This window comes from Geotrypetes seraphini, chromosome 7 (assembly GCF_902459505.1).
Source record: "Geotrypetes seraphini chromosome 7, aGeoSer1.1, whole genome shotgun sequence".
In the NCBI taxonomy this organism is placed as follows: Eukaryota; Metazoa; Chordata; class Amphibia; order Gymnophiona; family Dermophiidae; genus Geotrypetes; species Geotrypetes seraphini.
Window position 1 is genome coordinate 18,797,073 of NC_047090.1, and position 12,052 is coordinate 18,809,124.

Here is a 12,052-nt window from a genome sequence, read left to right on the forward strand (position 1 = left end):
AATTAATAAAGTCTCTTTGCTTATTTGTAAATGGGTTTCTACCAGAGCCTTTAATTCAGTAGCATAATTAAATAAAATAACTATTTCTGAAGTTTATAGGGACGGGCAGGGACTGAGGGGATTCCTTACGGGGACGGAGGGATTCCTTGTGGGGACGGGTGGGATTTTTGTCTCCGCTCAACTCTCTACTCCCCACACATCACCCATCAACCCCCCCATCCCCAACCAGAGTAAGAAAATAGGAAAGTGCCCACTCCCAACCCCCCTACCCAAAGAAAGACCTAGAAAGTAATTCAGCATGAATGTGCAGCAACCAGAAACCAGCAAAAATGGTCCCATGAAAATACCACAGTCGTCATAGTCTAACAGTGGAAATAAAACACAAAGCAGGCATGAAAACAATCAACCACCTCCTGATGTAACCAAGAAGAGGACAAGAAAATAACAAATACAGTGCAGTAATCCTTCATGACACTCCTGGGAACGCGAACAGTAAGGGGGTGTCCTGGTGTTCGCCAGCAGTGTCAGAGCCATCCCAGAGTGTCACGCTGAAGTGCCCCCCAAGCAACTCCCGGCGATATCGAAGAGCCAACTCCACTCCTTCTCGACGGTCTTAAAGTCAGGGACAGTCCCTGCCAAGCTAAAAATCAGCAAAATCATAGAAGTCATCCCCGCTAGGCAATCACTGCCCACTACCGGCACACATGTTCTCCGAAGGGAGGATGGAATGAAAGTGGCACAGAGGGGTGTTAGGTCCATTCCCCACCTCACCACAAGCCGTCCCGACATCCGGTGCACCATGGAGGAAGGAAGCCTGGTACCCTCAGCGAAAAGGGACCAGGTCAGACACATTTAAAAGGAAAGGTTAGAGCAGAGAAAGGCTCCATGAGAGCACAGTTTAGAAGGTAGCCAGTCCGCAGCCCCACAGCCTCCACCAGGTGTCATGGTGCCGCCGTACCACACACGCCCTCCGTGTAGGTCTTGAGCTCTGCCAGGGTGTAAGAGATGAGGCCCAGAGTCCACATGGATGCGAACCTTAGCTGAAAACAACACAATGAAGCGGACACCTCGGTTCCGCAGTTTGGCACAGTAAGGAGCCAGGGTACGGCGACTCACAGCCACTGCCGGCGAGTAATTGTTGAAGAGGAGTAGTTTAGTGGCGTCATACTCCAGGGAACCAGCCTTCCGATACAGAGCCAGAATACGATCCTTGATCGCCGCACTTAAGAACCGGGCTATCACTGGTCGAGGTTTAGGCTTGCCCTGTTGTAGGTTCCCAATGCGGTGAAACCCGCTCCTCCACCGCTCAAGCCTCCGCCATATCAAGGCCCATCTGAGTCGGCAGCCAGTGCTCCATGATGTTCCATAGGTCCGCCTCTCGGATCCGCTCCAGCAGCCAAAGAACCCACAGGTTGTTTCTTCTCCCCCGGTTCTCTTGGTCCTCCAAACGGTCCTGTAAGGTAGAGCATTGATTCTCCAAAGCCCGCAAGCGGTCAGTATCTTGGCTACCCCGGTCCTTCTTGGCTACCCCAGTCCTTGGCTACTCTGTTCCAGTTCGGTGAGCCGAGACCCATTCCTTTCCTTACAGTCTTTAAGCTCATCAATGAGGGCAAACAGGTGTTTAGTGAGCTTCCGCAGCATCTCCTCTTGCAGGGTAACAGTGGTTCGCGCCGGGGTCCCCTCCAATGCCATTTTGGGAGATAGCGTGGTCTGCCTAAGTTTTAGCGGCCACGGGACCTTAGTGGGTATAACACCACTCGTGTACTCCAGCTCACGGTAAGTTTTACTCCTGCCGGTTCCCAAGGGTTAGCGGCTCTGGATGCAGTGAAATTAAAATCGGAAAGAGACTTGCCATGCTGCTAGAAAATGTAATAAAGAGCAGGGAGAGTTCGGAGCTCAGGTAGAAAGCAACTACTCAGCAGCGCGTCATCACGTGATCCCCCCCAAAAGTCTTTATATAAATAGTAAAATATGCTGAATTGCTCTTTCTGACAGGAAGTGAACTGATCCCCTCACTTATTGTTTGATTACTTCATAAAGAATGCATTATGATTTTAATGTTCTATATTCTCTGTGTAATAGCTGAGTGAATTGTGTAGTTGACTGAACATATCTGACCTGGAAGTTAAAAGATGGTCACACACAAATAGCCTGAAGAGTCATTTTCACAAAGTGACATTATCACAGACATTTTTAGCATAGCTGATGGAAAATTAATGTTATCAATGTGAGTAGGTACATGGAATTGTTTATTTGATATCTCTTTCAGCCTTTGAAACTATTTTTTAGGATGTGATCTAGGGTTCTCTGCTTCCTTCAGTAATCAGATCAGAAGAGAAATCTTTTTTACCCATCCCCCCCTCCCAAGGCTATTTAGTGCTATGTTTTGTAGATTTAATTCTGATCATTTAGTGTTTGCTTGTGTTAAGATGTTGCGTTATTACATTACATTATATTAGAGATTTCTATTCCGCCATTACCTTGCGGTTCAAGGCGGATTACAAAAGAGTTAAAAAATGGTGGATTACAATGGAAGAGCTTTTGTCATTTCAAGAGAAGTAAAGAATAGATTATGTAGTTTCTGTGTGGTGGGAAGAGGGAGGTAGGAAGGACGGTAAGTTTGAAGTTAGGACTGTTTCAGGAATTTCTTGAAGAGTATAATTTTCATTTCTTTTCTGAACATCTTGTAGTCTGGGGTCGTTATCAGTAGATTGAAGATTTGGTTATCTAGTTTAGCTGCTTGAGTTGCTAGGAGGCCATCGTATAGTTTTTTCCGTTTTACTTCTTTGATCGAGGGGTGTGTGAATGGGGTGTGTGTTTTTCTATGTCTGACTGAGGTGGTTTGGATGAGGGCAGGGATGAAAAGAGAACTATTAAAGGTCTCTGTTTTTACCTAGGATTCAAGTAAAAGAAAGATGTGATACAACTGTTATAAAGAGCCATGTAAGTGAAAAAGTCTTGTTCTCATTTAGTTTTTCATTTTTATATTAAAGGAAATGGCTGGTAAAAACCAGGAGAGTGCAGTCCTTTTCCCATTTCCTTATCAACCATATTCCATCCAAGAGAATTTCATGGCTGAGCTGTACCGTGTCTTAGACTCTGGGAAAATTGGGATATTTGAGAGTCCAACAGGAACTGTAAGTATGTGCATGGAAAGAGATTTCACTTCTATATTGTAGATACACTGTAGTTGGTGACTGGCTCAACTGTAAAGTCCTTATTGTATGGTTTTAGTAAGCCTTGAAAACCATTGAAATCAGTGCTGTAGGTCCCAAATCCCCTAATTCTCTGTAGTGCACCAAAAGTCAAGTGCATAACTTTGGAGCTTAAACAGAAGTTAGGCGCTTAATTGCTGTTTCTTGTGCAAAAAGCATATAATTTCTTCAAATGGGGTTGTGAACTCTTAACTTGCGAGTTGGATTGTAGACGACATCAATCATTTTTCTCAGCTCCGCTTCCTTGCCTCTCTGGGCAGTGCCCTCTCTCCTCAGTCTTTACTTCTACAAGCAAGTTGAAAGCTACGCACTAGATTTCTTTATTTTCAGGTTTTAATCCAATTCTTTTTGAGGCTTCCCGGTGCTAACAGGTTCCTAGTAGTCCTGGAATAGTTCTGCCTGGGAGAAAGGACAGATGTTGGGGTTTGCAGCTAGGAGGGCAACAGGCTTGCTAGTGTGAGAAAAGTGCTGCCCACTGGATGAGAAAAACTCTTGGAGACTTTGGGTAAAGTAATGCAATTTAGTTTATTTACTTTTTGGCTCAAAACGGTGTCATTCACACAAAAATGGCAAGTAGGCACACTTGGGGCTCCTTTTACAAAGGTGCATTAGGACCTTAATGTGCAGAATAGCGCATGCTAGCCGCTACTGCCTCCTCTTGAGCAGGCGGTAGTTTTTCGGGTAAAAGGAGCCCTTGGTATTATTACATTCATTGATTATATAGTAAGTACCAACGTTTGTTAGTCCCTCTTACCTGTCTACCCATTGGATAGGTCAAGGGATAAAACAAGAGACCCCAAATCCACAAACTCAAACACGCAAATCAAGGAGTGGAAATGTCCTGTATAGACTGGTGGACTCAATCTATTTCTTAAATATCCTTTATTTCATCCAAAAACTCAATGACTCATCACCTAGAAACAATAACGTATGAAACATGCTGCATAATCAGATAAAACTTCATTAAAAATCAAAAATAATACATCACATGGACACAAATGTATGAACAGCATGCAACAAAGGTTAAACACAATGCAGAAAATAATCCAATGGATATGTAAGGAATAAACCCATCTGAACAAACTTAATCAAATGGGGTATAATTACTGAAACAATTAATATATAAAACAATTACTATGTTAAAAATGTTAAAAAAGAAACAAAGAAATCAACCATCTAATATAATAAAACGCTAGGCCGTGCATGCGCACTCCCATCGCGTGCGTCTGTTTTCCGTGAGCTGTAGCGACCCATAGGAAGTGTGCATGCGCGGCTTATGGTCTAGCCTGCTCCCTGCCGTATTGCATTTTTTAGTTGAAAGGCGCAGCGGTGGCTACTCTCACTTCCTCATGAGAGGAGCCACCGCCGCGTGTTTCAACTAAAAAAAAAAATACAGCAAGGCGAGCAGGCCAGCCCAGACCGGCAAAAGTCAGAGGTGGAAGCCTAATAGCTGTCGGCGGCTGCAGGCCGTGGCGGCTGTCAGCAGCTGCAGACCGCCGCGGCTAAGCACTGAACACGGAGCCACCATGGACCCCAGCGCTGGACATCATGCTCTCCTGTCGGCTCCTCTCAGGAGCCGCACCAGCGTTGGAGAAGGCTTCCGACGCTGGCGGGGATCGAGAGGAGCCGAGGTGACACCTCAAGGGGCGGGAAGGGAAGCGCCGAAAAAAAACTCCAGCCGGCTGTAACCATGTCACCAAATAACAGCCTCCCTGTGAAAAAGAATACTCGCGCTGTAGTAGCTGCTGGCTTTCCCTTCAGCTCGGCTCCCCACTTACAAAAGCGAGCCCTGCCCCAGCTGCCTCCGAAAGTAAGGGACACTTGGCAGATTCTTTCCCTTGCACCGACACTGAAGAAAATGTATTTGCAGCCCTAGCAACCGACGTAAGCAAAACTAACTACCGATTTAGAAAGTTGTTTTTTTAAAGCAGTTTGCTGGGCAGGAAAAAATACTTGCGGTTTGTTTTAGGTGAAGGGTGTGTGCTGGGGAAGCTGTGAACTATCGTGCATTGATTAGATAAAGGCCAGGGGTGGGTGTGCTGGGGAAGGGGCCCAGGGAGCAATCTTGCTTTCCATTGTGGGGGAAGAGGTGTGATTTGTTGGGGACAAGAAACGATCTTGCTTTCCTTTGGGGGGAGGGGTGTGATTTCTTGACTACAAGAAATTAACTTGCTTTGCTTTAGGGGTAGGGGTGTGATTGGTTGGGGACAGGTAGTATCTTGGACAGGGGAAGCAGGGAAGGGAAAAGTACTACTGGACAGGGGGGAGTTAAAAGTAAGGGACAAAGGCTACTGCTGGACGGGGGGGGGCAGAAAAAGGAAGAGAGGCCTCCTGCTGGACAGGGGGAGCAGGAAAGAGGTGCTGCTGGACAGGGGGGAGTTAAAACAAAGGGAGAAGGGCTGCTGCTGGATAAGGGGACCAGTGAAGCGGTGGTGGTGGACACAGGGGAAGAAAAAGGAAGGGAGAATGGACAGGGGGAGCAGGCAAGGGGTGGTGGTGGATAGCCGAGAAAAAAGAAAGACAGAAAGAAAGAAATACAGAAACAGGCTAAGGAGAGAGAGAGAGAAATAAATAAATACAGACACACACACATATTCTAGCACCCGTTAATGTAACGGGCTTAAAGACTAGTGTATAATAAGACATGTTAATTGATAAAACGATATACAGGTAGAAGAACAACCATAATGAAACATTATAGCATGATATGACCAACAGATAATAAATTTGATCCATCATTTAATGACATGGCACATAAAAATGCAAATGGTTGGAATATCACTAAAAAACATTTAAAAATTTTAAAATAATTAAAAAAAGTTTTATCAAAAGGACCATTTCAGAATGACATCCATTCTGAAATGGTGTTGGAGAATTAATAAACTTGATAGACTATGGCATATGAGTGAAAATAGAATGTAAAAACATCAGTCAAAATAGAGTCTAAAAAAGCTGGAAATGTATCTTTAAGATAGCAAACAAAAAGGCATATAAAAAATGATGGAAAAAGGGGTGAAATACCATGTCCCTCTTAAGTCTTAAAAATGCTGTAAACCAGTGTGCTTCAATCTTTTTACACCTTTGGACCGGTGGAAATAAAATAATTATTTTGTGGACCGGCACCAGTCTGTGGACCGGCATTGAAGTGTACTGGGCTAGGTTGTGGACCAGACCCCGCCCATCTCCACCCCAGACCCCGCCCCCATAATAGTACTAATTGAAACATTATTTTTCCATTCATTTTTCATATATAAATATAATATAATCTTATTAACAACACATAATGGTTAACCACAAAATTAAACTACACAAAGCACACCGTATGCTTCTCAACATTCATTCCTACCAGAACAGATTACCCCTATGTAAATACTGGATCACAAACTAAAATTACTAATATATTCAAACGAAACCCTAAGATTCAAGACTCCACATACAGTACAACCCCAGAGAAAAAGAAACAAATACATTTCTTCCTGAATCTATAAAGTGCCTAAGAGAAGCCTTAAGAATGAAAAGTTAATAGGATAAAGAAACCATAGTGCGTGTCTGATTTTGAAAACATGAAAAGATATGACACAATGTAATGATGAGAAGACATTAATAATAATAATAACAACTTTATTTTTGTATACCACAATACCACAAACAGTTCAGAGCGGTTTACAATGCAAGAGACTGTACATATACAGCGAAGATACAATGCAAGAGAATGTACAGCGAAGATACAATGCAAGAGAATGTACAATGCAGTTGTGGGCAGTTTACAATGTAAGAGACTGTACATATACAGCGAAGATACAATGCATGAGAAAGTACAGTGCAGTTGAGAGCAGTTTACAATGCAAGAGACTGTGCATGTACAGCGAGTATACAATGTAAGAGAATGTATAATGCAGTTGAGAGCAGACACTAAAGAAATTTATCAAAGAGGTAAGATTTGAGAGATTTTCTGAAGGATGAGTAGGATGGAGCAGATGAGATGAGGGTAGTCAGGCAGTCAGTCCATCTGCCAGCTTGGAATGAGAGAGTTTTATTAAGGAATCTTTTGTAGGTGGGTTTTTTTATTAAGGAATCTTTGGGAATGGGTAGGTAAACAGATAGCCATTGCGTGTGCGATTGGTACCTGGGAACACAAAGTGGTGTGACAGGTATATCGGGGACGAGCCGGTTAAGGTTTTGAAGCAGAGGCAAGCGAATTTGAAGATGACTCTCGCTTCTATTGGTAACCAGTGAAGTTTTCTGTAGTAAGGGTTAATATGGTCTGGAGTGACAAGTGACTATTTTTTCATTCTCTGTTCAGGTCAGTGGGTTAGGCATTCGGGGCATTGCAGGACAGTGAACTTTTTTGTCTTCCACTTTTATATATATTTATTTATTGCACATTGTTTGCACTTGACTTGCACTTTAAAGCACACAGGAGCACTCAGATGATGGTGTGCGGCTGGCAGTGAGTGGTAATCTCTGCTCAGTGTTTGCTGGCTTTGCTATTCTAAGCACTAGAGCTGCTCCTTGAGTCACTTTAAAGCTTTCAAACTCATGCTCAGGGTGCTCCTTATCTTAAAAATTTAGATTTGAGGTTTATATATTTTTGGTGGAGTCTAGGGAGTTAACTTTTCTGCAATGTCCTAGGGCACGCCCAACTTATTCTTACTACAGAGCAGAGCAAAGCTAACTTACTTGGGGTGTCCCCCCAAACCCCTCCTTGTTGTTGTTTCCTCTCCTAGGGATTTTTGCTTGCTTTGGTACAGCCTGAGGAGAGAGTGCACTGCTCAGAAGCAAGGAGACAGAGCTGAGAAAAATGATTGATTGTCTTCTAAAATCCAACTCGCGAGTTGGGGTTCACAGCCCATTCATAAGGAATTGTATGCTGTTATATAGGAAAGAGGATTATCCTGATAAGAACCTAATCCTTTTGTCATCCTTGTGTTGGCACTTAAGTGCTCTTAGGTGCTGTTCTTATAACAGCACCTACATGTTTTAGCATGTAACAGTAAAGAGGGTTTTCATATGGGAGGAATATGGATGGGTCATCATCATTCTAACTGTTTAAACAGGCACCTGACAGTTTTCATTAAAGCACATAACTGCTGCATTTAGGTTTACCTGTTCACACCTGCCATAGAGCAAGCATAGGTGGTGGAACTAAATTTAGGTGCCTAATTGCTGACTTACACTAGTATTATATATTGGATTAAGTGCACAAATTTGCTGTTATCGTGTACTAGCTTAGGATCTAGATTTTGGGCACTTAACTTTTAGCATCCTTAATGGAATTGTTCCTGTAATGTATTAGGGTGGTGTTCCAGGATTGGCCCAGAATTTCCCTCTTAGATCTGGATAATTAGATAGCTCTGCATATCTGAAGATTTGACTATTAAATATTTGCTGAGGAGAGACTCTACTAAATATGGCTTTATACAGATAGAGGGACATAATCAAAAAACACATCTAAGTCTTTTTTGGGTCTTAAGTTGCTAGTCGCCCAAAGTTGGCAGTGTCTAAAGTCCATTCTTGAAAAATATGTCCAAAATTATTTATTTATTTTCCGAAAATCGTCTACTTGTATGACCAGCCGTTTGATCATCCAAACCGCTAAGTCGTCTATCGTTACACCTCATTCTTGTCCAAAAAATTGTCCAAGTCAAAAACACCTAGAAGAAGACCACCTGGATATGGGCGGGATCAGCAAAGTGATGGACTGGCCACCCAGACATGGCAACCGAGTACTGTGGCACCTTACAGGGCACTGCTGTGAACTTCACAAAAAGGGTGCCACATAAACATCTCACCACAACTTCCTTGCAGATCTTGGTGAGCCCCCCCAAACCTACTATACCCACCTGTCTACTGCCCTTATGGCTGCAGGTGCCACCTTTATGGCAGTACAAAAGGGTTTTGGGGGTTCTGGTGGGTGCACATGTTTCACCATGATTGCAGTGGTTAGAGTGGCTTATGGGCCTGGGTTCTCCTCTCTATGGTTCACTAGCACACCCCACAGACCACTTTTAAGCCATCTCTGTGCAGCTCTAGTAGGATTTCCTATGGCAGGTGCTGATGTTATGGAGGCAGATATTTATGTTTTTATTCTGAGTTTTATGGCGGGAGGGGGGGTCAGTGATCACTGGGGGAGTGGGTGTGGGTGTGTACTTTGTCACTGCAGTGGTTATCTGGTCACTTTTGATACCTTTTTACCACTTAGACCTGTTTTTAGATGGCCTAAGTCACAATGTATAAGCTCCGTCTAGGCAGTCTGGTTAAACTTTTGGTTTTTACTTGCAATACGACTAAGTCTAGGTTGGCCCAGATCCCACCCAAATCCCGCCCTCACCATTCCTCATAAAACGCCACTTTCAGCTCTGGGCATACAGCAGCTATGAAAAGGCCTAAGCTGTTTTTAGATACGTCTAAAACCCGTTTCGATAATTGGCACTTGGATGACTTGTCTTTTAGATCGTCCAAGTACCGATTTAGGCTGGTTTTTAAATGTATTTGGATTCTGTTGCAAAACAATTAATAAATATATGAAAATAAAACTTATTTTTGCACAGCTTTCAGCTATATTGGTAGGTATACGAAAACTCTGTAAAGCCTAGTCCTGTAGATTAGTGCTGTTGAATATAACCAGATAAGAGACATCCAGTTAAATTTTTCTTTCAGGGAAAGTCCTTGAGTCTTATCTGCGGAGCCCTCACCTGGCTTCGAGATTTTGAGGAGAAGAAGAAACATGAAGAGTCCCAGGTTCTTGCTACACTGAACACCCAAGAAAATAGAGGTGAAAAACAAGGCCCTGCTCTCCAGTCTCCCAGCACTGCTGTGACAGACTCCCAGCATGCCACAGTAGAGCCAGACTGGATCACACAGTTTGTTCAGAGTAAGCTGGAGAGGGACATGGTGGACAGACTGAAGGTTAGCAATGCTTTTCTAATTTCACTTTGTAGCTTTATTTCAGCAGCTGGTAATTGTGGCAAAGAGCTTCCCCTGCTGAGGGTTTAGTATATTTCTCCCTGTTTGCCATTACATTGGAACCTTGGTTTACGAGCATAATTCGTTCCAGAAGCATGCTGGTAAACCAAAATACTCGTATATCAAAGCGAGTTTCCCCATAGGAAATAATGGAAACTCGCTTTGATACGTTCCCACCCCTCCCCGAGGCCAGCGGCACTGTCCCCCCCCCCCCCCCCCGCGTGAACCGGCACCCCCCATCCGAACAACTTGAACTTACCCCCCCCATCTGACACCGGCACGCAGCCCACAGGACGTGCCGGTGCCGCTTGAAGATCTTCCTGCCTCTGCCAGGCCTTAAGCATGCATCTTCTAATTCTGCCCCTAACCCCCACTTCCCCTGGCTATTTTAAGCCCTGATAGCCCCCCCTTAAGCCTTACCTGGTGGTCTAGCGGGTTTTCAGGCAGGAGCGATCTTCCCACGCTCCTGCCCCGTGCAGATCGTTCACAGGAAATGGATGCCTTTAGCTCCCGTAGTCTCTCGAGCCATTTCAAAGGACCCAAGGCTGCCTTAGTGAATCGCTGAGCTGCCAAGTACGGAGAGCTGCTGGGAGGGGAGAAAGCCACTGTTGGAGGCTGGGAAGCTTCTGGGCAAGGGGATAAAAAAGGGACAGCTGCTACTGGACCTGGAGAGAGGGAGAAGGAGAGATGCTGCTGAGAGGGGAGGAGAGAAAGGAGTCTGGGAAGCTGCTGGATAAGAGATAAAAAGGGACAACAGCTACTGAATCTGGAGAGAGGGAGAAGAAGAGATGCTGCTGGGAGGGGAGGAGGGAAAGGAGTCTGGGAAACTGCTGGACAAGAGGAAATAAAGGGACAGCTGCTACTGGACCTGAAAGGAAGGAGAAGGAGAGATGCTGGTGGGAGAGGAGGAAGGGAAGAGAGTTACTGCTGGACAGGGGGGAGGAGGGAAGGAAGAAGGAAACAGCTGGCAGGGAGATTAGAGGAGGGGAAGGAGAGAGGCAGGAATGAGAAAGTAGAGAGATGGGAAGGGGGTCAGCAGAGAAATAGAGAGGGACAAAGATGCTAGATCTGGTGTAGGAGAGATAAAAATGAAGAGAGCTGTGAAGCTGGAATGAATCATGGATGGAAAGGGGCGAGGGGCATAGAAAGAAGACAGATATCATATGGAAGGTGGAGAGGGCAGACAGTGGATGGAAGGGTTAGATGCAGGATTGAAGAGACCGAGGGCCGACGCTGGAAGGAAGAGAGTGAAAAGAAGATGAAAGCAGAAACCAGAGACAACAAAAGGTAGAAAAAAATAATTTTATTTCTATTTTGTGAATAGAATATATCAGATTTGAAATATATATCCTGCTAGAGCTGATGTTAGACATAACTGGGGACTGCAAAGCCCAGGCAGTGGCTTAGGGCTCTCTTTGACCAGGGGGCAGTTGCCCTAGTTGCATTCCCCTAACACTATTCCTGCTATGTGTGACTGTGGTATTCTGTTAGCATGATATTTCTGTGTAGCATTCTATAATAATTTGGCTTATTCGGTTTTCTTGATAGTAGAGGGGATATATGTGAAAGGGAGGGGAGACGGGTTTTGTTGATCCTTGCTCTGTATTATTTGTATTTATAAAATGACAATTGTACAGAATATTGTTTGTTTTTATACTTTAATAAAATACATTCAATATTAAATCATAACTGAGGATTGTGCGGATGGGATCAGATGGTTTGTGAGGACCGAGCTCACGGAGATGGGGTGGAAATGGTGTTTTTATGTTTAAATGATTTTTATTATTCCAGCAGTAAGAAGCAAATATAAACAGTAGTACCATTCAGGAAATAACATTTTCAACAATATAATCAGTTCCCCTACCATCCCC

General features: G+C 44.1%; 1 protein-coding gene across 5 annotated transcripts in view; it reads left to right on the forward strand.

Moving 5' to 3' along the window:
• DDX11 (DEAD/H-box helicase 11) overlaps positions 1-12,052 on the forward strand; it is a 249,208-nt gene that overhangs the window by 15,233 nt on the left and 221,923 nt on the right. For all 5 annotated transcript variants that reach the window (XM_033952044.1, XM_033952040.1, XM_033952045.1 and 2 more), the window contains exons 2-3: positions 2,994-3,137; positions 9,876-10,124. In XM_033952044.1, coding sequence (XP_033807935.1) covers positions 2,997-3,137; positions 9,876-10,124 — 390 coding nt within the window. In that variant the 5' untranslated portion in view covers positions 2,994-2,996. The remainder of the gene's footprint in view (positions 1-2,993; positions 3,138-9,875; positions 10,125-12,052) is intronic.